This window comes from Bombus vosnesenskii, unplaced genomic scaffold, assembly GCF_011952255.1.
Source record: "Bombus vosnesenskii isolate JDL3184/JDL3185 unplaced genomic scaffold, Bvos_JDL3184-5_v1.1 scf7180000016261, whole genome shotgun sequence".
NCBI lineage: Eukaryota > Metazoa > Arthropoda > Insecta > Hymenoptera > Apidae > Bombus > Bombus vosnesenskii.
This window is the reverse complement of record NW_022884330.1, coordinates 1,882,949-1,900,644: the sequence shown is the minus strand read 5'-3', so window position 1 is coordinate 1,900,644 and position 17,696 is coordinate 1,882,949. Positions and strand designations below refer to the sequence as shown.

The 17,696-nt window shown below is 36.4% G+C and overlaps 2 protein-coding genes across 13 annotated transcripts; one reads left to right on the top strand and one right to left on the bottom strand.

Annotated features, from left to right (window-relative positions):
- The first annotated feature begins 909 nt into the window (after nucleotides 1-909).
- On the top strand, nucleotides 910-17,679 carry LOC117241745 (tudor and KH domain-containing protein homolog). The gene is made up of 8 exons (XM_033507819.1): nucleotides 910-1,324; nucleotides 1,401-1,809; nucleotides 1,894-2,103; nucleotides 2,178-2,341; nucleotides 2,428-2,648; nucleotides 12,833-13,013; nucleotides 14,214-14,507; nucleotides 15,449-17,679. Exons 1-8 carry the CDS (start codon nucleotides 1,229-1,231, stop codon nucleotides 15,698-15,700), a joined length of 1,827 nt encoding a protein of 608 aa, XP_033363710.1. The 5' UTR covers nucleotides 910-1,228; the 3' UTR covers nucleotides 15,701-17,679.
- LOC117241758 (protein roadkill-like) lies at nucleotides 2,697-11,056 on the bottom strand. Of its 12 annotated transcripts, none has more exons than XM_033507854.1 (7): nucleotides 10,528-11,048; nucleotides 9,799-9,849; nucleotides 5,181-5,388; nucleotides 4,414-4,712; nucleotides 3,851-4,102; nucleotides 3,249-3,396; nucleotides 2,697-3,166 (listed from the first exon to the last, which is right to left on the bottom strand). In XM_033507854.1, the coding sequence occupies exons 3-7, from the start codon at nucleotides 5,356-5,358 to the stop codon at nucleotides 2,898-2,900; spliced, it is 1,146 nt and encodes a 381-aa protein (XP_033363745.1). In that variant the 5' UTR covers nucleotides 5,359-5,388; nucleotides 9,799-9,849; nucleotides 10,528-11,048; the 3' UTR covers nucleotides 2,697-2,897. The 12 variants fall into 12 exon arrangements, with proteins under 12 accessions (XP_033363745.1, XP_033363743.1, XP_033363751.1 ...); XM_033507852.1 differs by lacking the exon at nucleotides 10,528-11,048 and adding an exon at nucleotides 9,977-10,093; XM_033507860.1 differs by lacking the exon at nucleotides 9,799-9,849 and having other exon boundaries at nucleotides 4,414-4,616; nucleotides 10,528-11,056.
- Nucleotides 17,680-17,696: the final 17 nt, after the last annotated feature.

Here is a 17,696-nt window from a genome sequence, read left to right as displayed (position 1 = left end):
TAAAAAAAAATTAGAACAGATTTCTAAGTCTATTTCATGGGCGTCTTGTCGCTGTAGTCTTCAATCGGCGGGAAAGATTCACCTCTTAATTCTTTTTGTGAACTAAACAACGGCAGAAAAAATCACAAAAAAATGCCGTTTTAGAACATTCTAATTCAGGACACCTCCATAATGTATACCTACCTTAACATATCAATTTCCATGGAATCGACGATTACGCGATTTCGAAGCTCGTTCAGAGGTCGATTTTGTATCTTTTGGATAACTTGCCATGATATTCTTACGAAGTGTATCTGTCAAGAATTTGAACAAGCTAACCGTTGATGCTACAAACTACTAAATAAATCATACACATTTATACTTCTATTAGACACATTAAGACTCAAATAGATGCAACCATGAATTATAACTATTGTATTGAACGATCCTTCAACCTTTTTCAAGTATGAAATTCTGTAAAGAAAGACGGAATGGCGATCGCTCGCACACCTACTCTTTGTCACTTTGTAAACATATTTTTAGATAATTTATCTATCAATTTAAGCAATAAAAAAAGACGATTTTTTGACATTTTAATTCAGGACACCCCCTTAATATTGTATCATTATCAATAATTCATTTATCAATAATTATATCCATGTATTCATTGCTAGTGTAAACAATACATTTAAATCAACTGTCATGATCTAATTTTGGTGACGACATCATGACCTCTTTTGTACCGATACCAATATAACAAACAAGATTTATAAATTTTATAAATATTTATACTTATGCATATTTTTAAAATATTCCTAAATATTTTTCGTCTGTAATGAATATAGTAGACAGCTATATAAAATAAGGAGATTATATAAAAATTTGCATGTACTTTTTTAAACAAATGAGTAATTCCTTAAAGCACATTTTATTTTCACTGTTGGTAATAATACAATTTTAAAAATACGATTTTCGATTCGAGTCTAAAATCCCATCGATAGTTACTTAGTGGATGAAATAAATCGATAGAAACTTATCCAAAACTACTCTAATGGTGGATTTTTTGTGTCAACGTGTTGTGCTTTACTTCGTAATCCACGCCATGATTCTTTCTCATTTGTAAGGTACGAGGTTATGAAATCTTACATTCATAGCAACTCTAAAGCACGTTTCAAATTTAAATCCAAATTTATTTTTGCGGAGATAAAAAGTACGAAATAAATAACGGTTTTAAACATTCAAGTATAAAATGAGGTGGATGGCCCGTTATTTTACACCACCAATTTTACTCGGTTTATCTTTAACAAGCGTTAGTATCGCTTTACTATATGTATTGTACAGAAAGGTAAGTTTAAAAGTGATTACAAGATTATGCATTGTTTAATTTGTACTTTATTTTAATCGCTTCTTTGATTACATAGGACGAAGAAGATACTAAATCCAGAAAAAGTCAAGTTGAGATTTCAAAACGATATACAATAGAATGTAGTGTACCCAGACAATTTGTACCTGCTGTTATTGGAAGGGGTGGTTCAATGATAAAAGATATACAAAATAAAACAGGAACTCTGGTTCATTTTAAAGAGGATAATATTGAATGTCCCGAACGTATTTGCGTCATAAAAGGAAGCTATGAATCTGTATATCTAGCAGAAAATATGATAAAGTCCATAATTCATAATCAGCCTATAATTGAATCATATGTATTGCCCGTTCCTCAAAAAGCATGTGGGAGAATAATAGGAAGAGGTGGTGATGTTATACATCATATTCAAACAGTCTCTGGTGCGAAAGTCACTATTGAAAGTGCCTTTGTTGCTTCTGAGCCATGTATGTCTACTTTGTATAAATTTATATTGTCATGCTTTGTCTTTGGTTTTGTCTCAAATTTTGACAATTACTAATATTTTACAGTTGTTGAAAGAAAAATTACTATAAAAGGAACATCTAAACAAATTAATACAGCTTTAGAATTAATTCAAGAGAAAATTTATGAAGAAGAAGAGGAACGTACAAAGTTACAGGCTTCTTCTGCTGCAAGACTGCCTAGAGGAAAATTATCTCCTCGTAACACCATTAACTCATCTGAACAGGGTCAAAATACTGAATCTTTAACATTACCAGGTACATGAAATATAAATAATATTCTCACTTGTGATATTATGAACGTTTTATATATTTTATACTTTTGTTTCTAGTATCTGATGGTTTCATAGAAGTATATGTATCCGCAGTGGAAACTCCCAGTCAGTTTTGGGTTCAAATTGTCGGTCCTGGAATTACTGCACTAGATAAATTAGTGTCTGACATGAATGCTTACTACAGTAATAAAGAAAATTATGAAATGCATAAGTTGAAAAATGTAAATATATGATTCAATAATTTAATATCCATTAGTATGAAGAAATATTCGAAAGATTTCTTCACATTACTATTCTATCTTTTCAGATAAAAGTTGGCCAATTGGTAGCAGCAAAATTCGGTTTTAATAAGCAATGGTACAGAGCTGAAGTTATTTCCCTACCTTCAAATGATCAATGTGAAGTCTTCTACTTGGATTATGGAGATCATGAAATAATCCACCACAATTGCGTATTGGAACTTCGAACCGATTTTCTCAGCTTAAGATTGCAAGCGATCGAGTGTTCACTTGCCAATGTTAAACCACCGTAAGTTAATTTCTAATTAAATTAATTTAGTTAAATATAAAATTATACTAAAATTTATAAAAACGTTCTTTATTAAAGTTATTCATTGGCATTATACATTTTCAACAGTATTTTATAAGTAGTCAAACTTTCTATAGAATTTATATCATATCTTGATTCATCCTTTTGAAAACTATAAAACCACTGACTAACATTTATAATACTTCACAATTAATTACTAAATTGCTTATACACGAAGAAAGGAAGACGTCAATTGCTTAATTCACTATCATCTATGTTACTTGATCTTGAACTGCTAATACCAGCTTCACAAACTTCATTGAATAATTCTGGGTTTGTTTGTTCCATCATCTTCCATGCCAAACTTTTGTTGAGCATCGTTATATTTTTCTCGCAATATGCCAAACTCGCTCTTTTAAGCGCATCACAGCCAAACTCGTCTGCAACCAAAAGTCTGCTAGCTACATTTTCTGGGGTTATCGTTTCGATAAGATTTCTTTCGCAGAGTTCTTTTAACCCTAAAAAAGACAATTATCAACAGCTTTATTAATTGAAATCAGATTTCTAATAAAAATTCCTCGGTACTGGAGCATGTAATACCTTGTAGGCAAAAGCGTTCAGCCAAAGATAAAAGTTCCTGAGCGAAAATATCCAAATTATCAACGTGATCGCTATAAATGTATCGCAACAATTCTTCTGTCACTTCTTTGCTAAGATCCAGCAAATTCAGAGCATACACGTAACGATTCTAGAATATTTTTATATAAAATATTATTAAAGAATTAGAGTATTTAATAACGAAGGACGCTGAGTACTCACCCATGAAAGTAAACTCAATTAAAAAATATTTCTACTATATGATTATGTCACGCAAAACATTATACATGTATTTTTATAATTAATTGTAGTATGTTAGTTAGCAGAAAACAATAAAAAAAGATCAAAATAATAATTTATTAATTACATTAAATACATTAAACTTCTACAAAATTATATTAATTTTATGCAAGCACATAATAAAAGAAATTTCATTTTAGATGTCAAATTTTTGCAATAAGGTGAATATTAATGTTCTAATGTTAACGTTAAGGCTTTAATAAATACGATATCAGAATATGGATTTGTTATATCGTTTATAGACTTCAGAATAAATTAATTCGAACACTCTGTAACATTGGCACAGAATAACTTCTGACACGTACATTGGAACTTTCGTTTTCTTTATCGATTATATCTTCTTCTAATTCTCTCATGTCCGATATCTTATCTTCTGCGGTATCCGACTTCGAGCTTTTCCTGTTATTCAATTCTCTTATGGGCGAAATCATTTCAGCGAGAACGTTGCTACGAGCAGCCAATATGTTGCTGTGAACTGGAATTTCCATTTTATTCAAACCCCCGCAAATCAACTTAGTGTCTGCGCCATACGAATGCTTTAATAGTCTGGCCATATCCTGGAACATATTAATTCATTACCTAATTTGTATAATTGCCATTTTATTCCTGATATTTTTTCTGATCAATTCTATATTATGCAGTTGTACTAAATTACTGGAATGTTTCAATATTTAAATTATCCATTTATATTAAAAAAAATATCATTTACTTTATTTGAAAGGATTTATTCCCTTTTCAATCTCGCTTTGTATTAACGTAACTTGAAAAATAATTCTTTTCTCGTGAAAGATAAAATCCTCCGTAGAATGAGTTTCAAACTCTGTTTAAATGGGTTTCTATTATATGTACTGATCGTGAGAGTACTTGCCTGCGACAAGTGGTGTTTCTCGCTTTCGTAATGAATTATCTGTATCTTAACCATTAACATCACCTCGCCGTTCTTCTTTAAATGCCTGTCGGCGATGGACAAGTCCCTGTATCCCAAGGAAATGATGTCCGTGTATGATTTCAGCTCAAGTATTGTCCTGCTAACGTGACAGTACTCCCAGTGTTTAACGTCAGCATTGAAAACTGCAAATTGAAATCGTATCTTCGCTTGTTCCGCTTCATCTACGGTGCAGTTCAACATGTTCAGGCACAATACCATCGGGTTTATCATTCGTTTGCCTGTTATCAAACAGTGGATCATCCATTTCTTGTAATAAAATCGATATCAATGATTGTTTCGAATGGAAAAAAGAAACGAAAGAAAGTGGGAATAGAAGATGAACTGAATTCTGAGAAATGCCGCGATGAAGTTGAAAAGCGGTCTGCATTTCTCTCTCTCTCTCTCTCTCTCTCTCTCCGAATCAAATATAACAAGTTCCATTACAAAGAAAATAAAAATCGTTAAAATAAGAATTTGAAAGAATATAATCTTGCTTTAGCAAAGATACAATGTATCTCAAGTTAGGGTAGAAAAGCTTCTCTAGTTAAGTCACATCGTGTCTCAAGTTAAATCATTCCAAGCCTTAATTTGGTTTATCCATAAAATAATATTTCAAATGTGAGTGTAATGTTATACTGTGGGAAAGATGATTCAGATTAGTAATGATCGAAACGATAGACTTATAGTTAGGATAACGTTCTTCTTACCATCGGGATTCTTCCAGAATCTGATGGACAAATTCCACGTGCTGCGAATATCGTTCACATTGATGTCGAACGACGGGCTATCGATAAGCTTTTTCTTTAAAATAATTTTTTTGTAATTTGGAACGGGCCACGTGTACTTAAACACGACGTCCGAGACAGTTGGCACCAGCAACTCCATATTATCGTATTTTTATGTAAACGAAGGAGCCTAGGGTAATCAAGTGGCGATTAATCATTCACATATACGTAAAAAGGCTTCGCTTATCTGAATTTATCAGAAGGAAACAACCTATGTAGCTGGATTACTTATATCGTTCGTTTCACCTGCTACCTATAACCTTTTGCTTAAACAATGGGATATATTCAGATAAGCGAATTTAATTAAAGTTCAGTTAATCGAGCAATATATGGAGTTCTATTGTACACTGAACGAAGAAGCTATTAGGATATATATAGTAAAAAATATCCAATGGAAGAGGAATCGAATAACGAAATGCGAGTCTTGTATCTTTTAATTTTGTAAGACGTTTGAGAAGTCTCTGAAAAAGCTTTTGAAAGAAAATTCGTATTTTTTTATCGTATCTCGCACTCGTCTCAGCTATATTGTTTTCTCTCGCATCTGTTTGTTTATTTATGTTGTTGCAAGTAATTTTGCTAATTATTTACAAAGCGGACGAGCTGGCTGATTTTGATAACCTTGAAGCGTGTTGTCAAGGTTGGAATTCTAAACAATCTTTTCCTATAGACGTGACTGTCGTACACGGCTTTAGTTTTCGAATTACAAAGCAATTTACGTGTTTAATAGTATATGCGGATATTTAACAATTTATTTTACAGACTTTCGTTATCTAAACAATCCTACAACCATGGCGAATATATTCGTTGCTTTTTCGAGCAATCGAAGACCAGAATAAAGACACATGTTTCATGTATCGATCGATTCATCGAAAATTATTTGACGCTACATCGCGTATATTGTTCCAGCCTAATCTATAACCCATCGATTTTTCTTTTCTATTTACGCGATATTAAAAATTCTCTCTCTCTCTCTTTTTCTTTCTCTTTCTCGTCCATGAGTTAAGGTTAAGTTAGGTTGTATAGAAACGCGGCTACATATGAAAGAACACAGTGTAATCATGAGATCGTGAATGTTCACGCATCTATAGGAAATTTAAATGTGCAGAAACTCACAAAATACGCGTAGTACACGAAAAAATACGTGAAATACCGAAGGTAAAGTAGATATAGTATACGGTAGCAATTCTCTATCTAGAATTCTATTTCCTCAATTACATTTATAGAAATACGAAATCGCATGAATATCCGCGGTCCACTAATCATAACCTAAATTTAATTGCAGTTTTTTGCGAACGCTTCGGAAGTAAGGACGAACTATGATCACGTGTATAGAGAGAAATTGTTGTGAATATTGATCTTGATAATACGTTTCAAGGTCATTGAGAACGGTTAAGCCATTCGTTCCGTAAATAATTAATTACCGTAATCTCGTGGCGCACAGCCACAATAAAGCTTCGCGCAAAAGTGCGCAAAACACTTTACCGATTGTTGGTTCTGTATAGCGGAAAACTTTACGATGGAAATCGCAAGATCAACGTGAAACGCACGTGTGCATAACTTTGGCGGGCCGCCAATTTTCGATCTTAATTTATCTTTCATTTAAAGAGTTGCTTGGCGGTTACTCGCTCGTCGTTTACTCTTCTGTTTGGACGTTTTATCGAAATCCGCGTTTTATTCCAGATGGAAACACGTGTTCAGAGAACGATCGAACGCGAAAAAACAAACGGATCGTATTTTAACGCATCCTCGTCGAACGAAATTCGATGCAACTTACAACGACTAGTAACCTGAGCGCAATGTTGCCCCGATACGTTATAAAGTGGAAGAATAAGATTATCAATCGCATTCACACTAAAGATCGTATTCAGCGAAACGGGTAATTTTATAGCTACCTCGCCTGTAAGTCTCTACCCGATGCAACAAAACATTGTTACGTAACAAATGTTTTTGTAACTCTGTTGTCCACGAGATATATTTTCATAATTTCTTATGGCAAGTCGTGACAAGTAAAAATATTTGCGTATCGTTGTTCACAGACAAACGTAAGAAATAAAAGAGCAAAACGTAAGAAGACAAGTGAAAGAACCCTTGCAATTTTGGAATTCTTATATTTATATTATTCTGTTATTAGAAAAGCTTTCGTTCAACTTAGCTGCATTACATTGGAATATCAGTGGCAACGAGGGCCGAGAGTTTAATCAATCTTCTAGAACGGAGTTTCGTCCGTAACTAGCCTAAATAAATCGAAGATGGTTAACTGCTCTGTACCGTTTAACGTTAAAGTGACTAAAGGAGAAATTTAATAGCAGTTATCGGGACGGCAATCGTACAAATGGAATCAATGAAGATTCAAGCCGATGCAATTTCAATTGCTACGGCAATCGACTGAATATCAATTGTAAAACTTCGTATTTGCTCGTGCTCTTTTTGTACCGATGTTACCGCAACTTTAATCGAGAACGAGCAGAGAACTATCAACGCAATCGTTTCGATTTGTTTCAACTACCGAGTAAAGTCGCGATATAACGATTAAATATTTTTAATCGAATGGAGAAGGACAGAGGCGAAAATGATGGAACCGCAATTTTCTTGAGTTTTGAAACGGCAGATAGAACATTTTAAGATAGCCGTTGCAACTTCTTTGAAAGCTTTGAGAAGCTTCTACACAAAAGCAAGCGATAACGAGTATACTCGCTAGAGTATGTGCAGCTGTTACGATACAGAATGAAGCTGCAACTGTTTTATTTTTGAACTTTATTACTGACAGGGCTCATCGTAACACAAAATACTGCCATTTCTTCGTGACGAGTATACTCGTGAAAAGACAGCTGGTTAATTAAAGAGATCGGTAGAACTCTAAGAGATTGTTTGAAACTAAAAGATCGTTTAGAACGAAAGATAATATAAAAGTTAACGAAATAACGAGAGAAAGATGAAGATGTTTCTCATTAAAACAAAGATGTCGAGATTCGAAAGATTTTGGAGAATCGAACCTGATAGGAGAACGACGAGGCGAGTAGAACGGAAATAGAAAGCGTTAAAGCGTTTCAGAGTGGTCTGCGGCTTTCTGGCAACCAGGCACTCGTCGACCGGATTTGCCCTCGAAAGCCGTCGTGTCGCGTGTAACCGAAGACTGTCGGCACCGCGGTAATTCCAACTCGAAAACCATCGTGTGTGCATTACTTCGAGGTTGTGCCGGTGATTAGCTGTTTCTCGGCACGCGATACGAGCCCCGGTATTCGGTCAGATTGATTAAATTCACATTCGATTGCTACCCCGCAGCGGAATCTATTCCCATTCTGATCGTTCGGGGCATTGCGAAGATGCTCCGATTTTTCCTTCCGTTTCACGTGCACACGGCTGTTGTCCACTTACGAGTGCACTACGAATATCTATGAAAATTCATATTTTTACGAATACAAACGAAAGGAAAAAAAAAAGAAGGAGAATCTAGATAGAGAATTGTTCTGTCTGCAATTGGGTAAGGTGCCCAAATTTCGTCCTCCGATAGCTTTTTTACCATTTATCCAGAACTAAATTAATTTTTGTAATCTGAAAAAAATCTGCACAATTACCTGGAAATATTAGTAACGAAGATCTGTAGTTTCATAAAAGTTCGTACAAGCAAAGTAAAAAATGTATAATATGTGTAAAGGCATGCGTTTTTCAGTTCGTCAGACGCTCAAGATACGTCTCACTATAAAACGATATGTACAATATATGAGACAAATCACGGATCTATACAAAATTAAACGTGCACAGCTCATAGAGCGCGCGGTGCATCTAACCCGCTTTTCGCATCGCTCGAAAATTGATTGTCGCGTACGAAACAAGCCGCATATCTTCATCTTCCTCGCTTTCACTCGACGACACTGTCGCGAATTTCGTTCCGAAAAACACGTTCCTAATCTCGCTTGTATCGACCAAATCTAATCCCTGTAGGGGACCAAAATTAAGCGCAAAGCCGCTTTTTAATAGAAACGACAGGTTCTAATCGATAAGCGACAAGAGGAGATCGCCACTTCGAAAATAGAAGCAATATACTACACGTCGCTAAAAATAAACAGTTGAATTATACACGTGTCTGCTTTAGATGTTGAATTATGACTTGAAATATCAAGAAACAATGTAGTGCGCTATTGGCGAAGAGACAGGGCGTCACAGAACATTCTACATACAGCGAATTTCTTCGTTTTTAAATTCCAATTTAAATTGTAGCACTCGATAACGAAATCCGGGCCCTTTACTATTACGACAAGTACTATATTTTGAATAGCTTACGTATTTCTGTCCGTTTCGTTCGTTTCTGCACATCTTCCAATGGATGCATAAACCCCCCGAGATTTATTTACGAGGATTACTTTGAATATATCGTTGCAGTTGAATTTATTGTATTTTTAGAATATATTATCTTCTGTAGTTTTATCGATTTTATTAATTTTAGAGCTTTGAGAGGAACGATCGAATTGCGTCAATGTGTAACCGCTATAATTCTCTAAAATTACCGGTTTGAAAGGAGTTCCGCGAACTTTCGTCATACCTCGAACGCGTCCAGAAAAATTCTCGGCAATGAGAGACGCGATGAGACCACCTGGTAATTTAAGACTGAATTAACAAATGGGGTAATCGCGTTAAACGATGTTTAATTGAAGACAACAACGACTTGGCAGATTATATTTGCGTTACAAACGAGGAGGTCGCTTAAAAAGATTAATTACCTGTCTTAGCTTATATTTCTAAACGATAAACTCGTGATCTCTGGTTGCTATACATTCGCACGAAGCAAATGTACAAACATGCCTCTTATAGTAATAAGATAATATTAAGTAAAATAATAAGACGCGTTTTCTTATATTTTATAATAGATTTTTCGCGATCATCGCTAGACTGCCGATATTTATGAGGATTAGTACAATTTTATGAATATTATAAATATTGTTTATACTTTATACTGTCAATATCTTACGTATTTCTGTATTATCTGCGTTCTGTGCACTTAGGCACACTTAAATTTTCTACCTGATTAATTATCATTTAATTTTAACAATAATAATTTCGTCGATCGAAAAGGATATTTCCGGACGTTCGTTTCGTAAGATCGGCTTTAAACTGCGCTTGAGAGAAGGAAATCGAAGCATCTGACAATCGATGGAAAGTCGAGGGAGTAGCATTTTCTCGTCCAACGTTCAAACCTTGTACCACTTGACACTGTTGCACGCGCTTGAAAAGCCCACGGTCGCACACGAGAGCAAAATAAATGCGTACTTACGTAAATATAACGCACGCTTCTATTATCACGTTCATTAATGCATAGAGCGTAAAGTGCATGGAGCTAGCAAGAGCGTTTCGTACCAGAGCGTAATCGCGAGTTCACTTTTCCACTTTCCACTCGACGTTTCGTACGCGTTCACTTTGTTCTTATATTGCTTTGAATATTTATTTATCCGGTGGACGAAATCAGTAAAAAAAGAGAGGCACAGATCGTTTCAAAGTTCACCAATATCTTCCAATCTTTGGATCTTTCTCTCTTCCTCTATCTACCAATTGTTCAAATTTTTAAAACGAGGACAAGATCGAACAAATTTCCTAACTTTTTCGATCGCCACTGTTGTAGCATCGCGTTCAATCACCGGTCGTTCTGGCTGCAGGCAAATAAAAATGATCGGTTTGCTCGCACACTTCCCTCCTCTTCTTTCTTTCTTTTTTCTCTCCCTCTTTTTCTTTTTACTTTGCGCGAGGATATCGTTCTGCACGATGATCGTGAAACGACTGAGAGATCCTCTGACCATTGCCGAGGGTCTACGTTCGTCGTCCACTTCATCTTCTCGCACGTGTACAGCGTACACTTGTATCGTACCGTTTATAAATGGAACAAGACGTCCTGAAAGTGCTTCAGCCTCGTTAAATGGGGTTGTTCCACGCACACCTTCTTTGTTTCGTGCGATGATAGCTCTATCAACCCTCGAATTCCAACTGAATTCTGCCCATGAAACAGGGTTAATGGTAATTGCATAAAGAATCGCTGTTACGTAAAAGTTGCGGGCAATTGGGGCGAGAACGAAACCAGGGTATACCGTACGTTGCAAGGGGAAATATAACGAGAGAGCGTATGATTGATCGTTCATTTTTATCCTTTAATTATTTCGTGATTTAAACGTTGCCGAGAAACGAAAAAGAGGAAACAGGTGTTCGTCTTGATGGGCGGAACGATGGTTTTTGCGATCGGGGGAAAAATTAAACAGCAAAGATCGACGGTGTTAAAATTGCACGCGGAAGAATGATTTTTTCCAGGTATATTTAGCATACGAATGGTGCACGGTTAAAATGTTAATTCTAAGGAATTTTCAGCGTTCCTTAGCACCGGCTACGAAATCCAGCTGTACAACGAAAAAGTGGTGTTCGTTTGTTAGAGTTTCATATATTGCTCAAAGTTATCGGGTAAAAATAGAAAATGACGCAGAATGAGATGAAGGATAAAGCGAGGTTTTATCTCCATACACGAGGAAATACGAAGATGTTACACGGTGAAAATAGATTTTCGTTTTTTCAGAACTTGACGTTCCCCTTTTTTGGCCCTCCTCGACCATTGATACTCGTAGGCCGATAAAATCAACAGAAACGAATACAGCATGCACATTTGATTATCCACAGGTCAGGAGATTTCATTGAAACGTTTGGAGATCCGGAGATCCCAGTTCGACGATTTCTACGTTATAAATCGTGAAACCGCGAATTTAGCTTGAAGATAGCAAGGCGCTGACTTTTATATTTAGGAAGCTGTGAATAGAATACACGCTTTGTTTAAATTACACGTCCACTGAAATTGTAATTTTCATCAATGGAACGTGATTCGAAGGCTCGCTATCGACGCAGCGTGTACACATGCTACATAAATCAGTATTTTCAACATTGTCAGCGACACGCATTCTAACATAAATATTTACATGCTGTTTGTACTCGCTCTGGCTGCTCCGTGTAATCACGCTAACCGGCAGAAAATTAGCGCAACCAAAATTACCGAATCTTCCTGTTGTACGTAGTACGAACAGTATGAAGCTACTATTACAACTAACAGTATGAAAAGAATGACATTTGCAAAGGATAGAAAATTGCCTAAAAAGTCCTACATCTCTTGTGAAAAATTATTTTAACGAGGCAGAAACATTAAACGTTTGAAAACGAACGAGCATGCTGCTGGCATACGATTCTCTTTTTGCTGGCAATTTATCAACATATTTGTTACGTTACGCTTCGTGTAACGTCGCATTTATCGGACCCGCAATCGCCAATACTTTGTTAGAAAATTAAGGATCGAGCAATGAGAATATTTCATTTTCACTGCAATTTAATTTGGAAGTTACGCGCTCGCGAGTATCTATGTTATAAACGAAGAGGAAATTGTAATCGATTGTAGTTAATTCTTTTTTTTTTTTTTACTGGCAACTAAACAAAATTTCTTCCTGTTACACGGGTCATGATACATATTTTGTTAATAATCATTTACTTTTACTATTTGAATATAATATTTATAAGATATCCTTGAAATATTTGACGTTCCTTTTCGTGTGATGCAGGGGAGCTGAATGGTCCAATGACGAGTGTGACTTTTTCGCGGAGATCACGTTTTTGGCCGAGTGGAAAGTTCTTTATGCCAAAGTTAAAGGTTTCAAAGAGAGAACCTTCGGCTATGGAAGATCTCGTCGCGAAGGTTCACCGATTCCTTCCGTCGAGCTTTACAATAAACACGAGAACGAGGTACTTTAACGAGGATCTGTTCGATGAAACATTTATAAAATTATCTGAATATGTACAGTATAGTAGTGTCTATTTCGTTTCGTTTTTATTCTCATTCGGTTGGAGACTACCGCTTATTGAAATCCGAAACTGCTCTTTAACCATCTACAAAGTCTACGTTTCAATTATTTTATATCTACTATACGTATACGTATATATTAGGTCATCCCATAAGTTGGTGCCGTTTTTCGAGCGGTTATATATGTTATTTTTTTTAAACACCTATGAATCGTTGTCTTAGGAATTTTCAGAACATTTCACATCTGTCGAACTGTCAAACTTCGTGATTTTTCAACAAGATCCCGAATTTTATCTTCGTCTGTCCGAGGAGGACGCCCGGAGCGTTCCTCGTCTTCTAAACAGAAATTCCCAGCTCTAAAACGTTAGAACCACTTCCTACAGGTGCGAGATGAAAGCGCATTTTCTCCGTAAACAGCACATATGTTTTTCGTGGCAATTGTTACAGAATTTTCCGAAATTTATATGACATAAGATGTCGAAAATGGATACGCGTTTCACTCATGATTTTTTACTCTTAGAAGTCACTGTGTTCGCTATATCACGATCTTGTACCCACGAAAATCTGCTCTAGCCTGTTCTCGATCAGCTAAGCTCTAGTGCATTGGTCCCTTATCGCCGTATGTTTATAAATCGACACATAAAATGTATACACAAAAATTGGCACGAACTTATGGGATGACCTAATACTTTATACTATACACGGTGCGGTCGAATAACATGTACAAGCGAGTGTACGAGATGATTCCTTAGGAAAAAAAAATAAGAACAAAATACGGAATAACATTTTTTCATTTAAAACTTTAGATTTATCGAGTATATTTGAACGTGTCGCGGACTAGACGGGACTAGATAATCGACAGGAGGTCGTTCTACGTGTGAAGATAGGTGGAAAGCGCGGAATACAATTTTTCTCAAGACCCTTCGCTTCCGAAAAAAGAAATTCGAAGAGAAACTTTGATTCCACGTTTCGTTCATATTTTTTCACAAGGGATCACCTTGTATCCGCTTGTACGTGTTATTCGGTCGCACCCTGTATATATTATTACTAAAAATCGTACTATTTCGTATTGTATATTTCTATAGTAATTTTCGTCGCTGTTATTTATTGCCATGGAATTGTACATTTTTTAACGTGCGCAGGAAATTAACATCGGCTGCGAGATGATAAAGGAAGGTTACGCCGAGCTAGAAGAAACCGCACCATCGACTGCTTCCTCGACGTTGTCGCTATTCTCACGCCACTACGACGTCGGGGGTGTTTCGACTCCTCCGCTGACGAAGCGAGCTTTGAGTCCTGAAACGTCGGCAAACAGTTCACGTAATTTGGATTCGGCCATCGACTCGCCAAGTACGTCGACCATGGATGGGATGCCTACTGATGTATCTGACGTATTGTCATCCGAAGTTAAAGAAGTTCACCTATTTACGCCGCATGTAAATATATTGGAATTTGACTTTGGACTTGTCGTAAATTGGGCTCTAATTTTAATCTACGTTCAAAACGTTACGTTAATTCGAAACTAAAGAAGGTTTAATATCGCTTTGAGATGGTTGTTGGTGACGGTGCCCGCAAGAAATACTCTTGACGTTCAAGAAAAAAGTTTTTTAAACTATCAACAATCGACAGTCCACGATTAACGATTAACTATCAAGAGTTAATAATCACGTATCTGTAATCGTGTTTGCTTCGTTGTGACGCTTGACCTTTCGCACTTCGCAGCTCTGGGTAGAATGAATGTTTGGTTCGAAACCAAGCGGATTCTTTTCTTTATTGCCCCTCGATATCCCCACTACGTACGCGTTTATTGGATGTATGCGACGGTTATATATTCGGCGAGGAAACCGTAGGGATATCGATGGTACATTAGGCATGTCGGTCTTACGCTTCGAAGGTATAGCGCTTTGTGTCGCGAAGACGTTGAAAAGTTCCGTGGTCGAGTGCCGTCACAGCTTCTTACGCGAAGCTCGAGATAAGGAAATTCAAAGGCGAGAGAAGCTACGTAATTCACCGTTAACGAAATTATCGATTCCTATTTATCCAAATACTTTATCTCTGATCCCTTACAGTTCTCTTTGCGTACCGATAAATTTTGTAAACTCGTTCACGCTCCGAGATCTCTTATAAATACACGACCACGTGCACGGTGTACCGATCGAAAGCAGAAAATTGTAAGAAACGTAGAAAAGATTTTCGTAACGAAATCTACGACGCCGGAAGTCGTCGAGATCGAGATCGAGCGTAGAAAGCGCGCGGACGCCGATCTTTTTCTCTTCTCCTGCGGCGCGTAGCTGGCAAAACACGCTCGGCTGCGGTTAACCATTCAATCGTCGAATACATCGCGATCATTAACCGCGTCTGTATCGATTTCTTTCAGAAACCACACGATTGGACCGAGGAAGTGGATCTGATGGCATCGAAGAAGGAGATGAATCGCTTCGTCGCAAACGAGAAGAAAGTTCAACAGGACGACGACTATAGTGTTCGCCCTCCAAACGGCACTTACATCCCGTTGGAGTCTACCCAAAAACGGGAACGTCCATGGCAAGTCTCGAAATTCTCGCGAGTCGCTCCGGCTGGTTTCGAGAGTGATATGTCGGACGACTCGGACGTGATGGAGCTGGGGTAAATCGAAAGAACCGGCCGTACATTTCTTCCTTTTTTCTATCGAGATACGCTTCCGTTTATTTCATGTGTTGTAGAAGTCTTGTAGATGTTAGAAATGCGGCGGTTTGAACAATCGCAACGAATCCTCGATAGAAAAAAGAAAATAAGAATAGAGTAGAATACGTAGCAGTGACTTAAACTTTACCCGTGCCCGTGCGCTTTCTTTCTTTTTCAAATTTCATTCTCTTGGCAATACCTTTCATATGCTATGAATTTCGGCAAGATATGCTTTTTATCTTGTTGCGATATATTTTTCTAATACCTCGGCGATTTTAGTAGAGAATATCATTGAAGTGAGTTATCAAGTAGAATATAAAACAGTGTTTTATATGTATGTATTCAGTGCGATTGAATCGAGTCGAAAACGAAACCTGGAAAACGCTTTTAAAGTAGTTAGAGCGCCGGGCTTTTCTCAAAATGTAATTATAGATTTTGTTGTTAGCTTTAACTTTTCCTTCTTTTTCTAATTTCTTTTTTATTCCCTAATTTTTCTAGTTTCAAAAATTTGTAAATTTACTTGTTCAGTTATTTACTCACTTGTTCATTTACTTGTTTATTTATATACTTGCTTGTCTGCTTACTTACTTTAAAGTATCTTTTCCGCCAAGCTGATCATTTGTAAATGATTGAAAGTACAAAGGGTCGTTTATTAGGTTATTTAATTTGCAAATGATTCTCTCTTTCTCTCTCTCTTTCTCTCTCTATTTTAATGGAAGCATTTTAAATTTATTTGATTTGTCACGCGTGACATTTGTGACTGGATAATTTTTTCTATATTTTATGTTGCTAGACGCTGTTACGCGTTAATTAGTATCATGTAATCAAAAGTAGAATTTCTATACTTCCATATATTTTAGAGAGGAAGGTACACGATAGAAGAAGAATCGTAAGGGCCTGAAAGCGATAGAAATTAGACACATTTTAGAGATAATTGTTACTCTCATCGCAAGATAAACTTGAAGAAAACTGTTTCTTACTCTTCTTCCGAGTAGTCAGTTGTGCTTGGCCGTTCTCTTCAGATTGTGCATTGTTTCCTTCGGGATACGTACGCTGTTTGAAGTATGCTCAAGATTAACAAACCGCGTGCCTTAAACTTCTGCTTCATACATAATTACCACCATTGAAATATGAACATAATAGCATGCAACATATAGTTGCAACAGTTGCAAGTATTAGGTGTATAAAGATCGAAGAAAACTACATAGAGGTCGTCCTATTTTTGTAATATGACTAACTAATTAATTAAGTTCGTTTTTGTAGATTGGTGGGAAATAAATGGATTAATGCGTAAGCCGAAACGATCGTCGGTATTAGGATTTTTGTTTCTTCTTATCCGATATGTCTTTTTTATTTCGATGTCCTAGTTATCACAAGATCTGTAGAATCTTTGAAACTACCTTAAGATGATAGTGCCATATTATTCATCGTGGCTTCCCATTCTCCTAAGCGCGGTACATCATAAAGTAACGCGATGCTCTTCCAGCGCAAAGGTAAATCCACGATTGTATACAAATACGCAATTACAGTCTACGCGATTTATTACCCACCAAAATGATAGTGATTCATAACGATACGATCCGTTACCTATTGAAGTAAACGACCGATTCCATTGTACCTATTATATTAAGCCCATCGTTACATCCTAGATTTACCTGTTTCTTCCCCAAAGACTTATTTAAGAAAACCCCGAGAAAAAGAACGAAGAAAAAAAAAGAAAAAGAACCGATTCGCTGTCTCGAACCCTTCCGGTAGACACGTGCTGCGATTCAACGATGTCAGTAAATCTGAAAACTCCACGAAAGTTGCCCGATTTTTGCTCGATGATCGAGCATAAATCACGAAACAACGTCAGTTTACGAAATTGATCGAAATATTTGAAATTGTACTCAAGTAAGCAAACGACAAAATATCATTGGACAAATAAAATCTTCGCTCTCTAAAGATTATCTCGTTTGTTC

Bases quoted from the DNA above. Each gene is read 5' to 3' on its own strand.
- LOC117241745 (XM_033507819.1), top strand. From the start codon at position 1,229: ATGAGGTGGATGGCCCGTTATTTTACACCACCAATTTTACTCGGTTTA. The intron at 1,810-1,893 runs GTATGTCTACTT...AATATTTTACAG, and splicing joins CTTTGTTGCTTCTGAGCCAT to TTGTTGAAAGAAAAATTACT. The intron at 14,508-15,448 runs GTAAATATATTG...GATTTCTTTCAG, and splicing joins TTCACCTATTTACGCCGCAT to AAACCACACGATTGGACCGA.
- LOC117241758 (XM_033507849.1), bottom strand. From the start codon at position 8,438: ATGCACACACGATGGTTTTCGAGTTGGAATTACCGCGGTGCCGACAGT. The intron at 4,103-4,413 runs GCAAGTACTCTC...AATATGTTCCAG, and splicing joins AGAAACACCACTTGTCGCAG to GATATGGCCAGACTATTAAA. The intron at 3,167-3,248 runs GTATTACATGCT...TGTCTTTTTTAG, and splicing joins TGAACGCTTTTGCCTACAAG to GGTTAAAAGAACTCTGCGAA.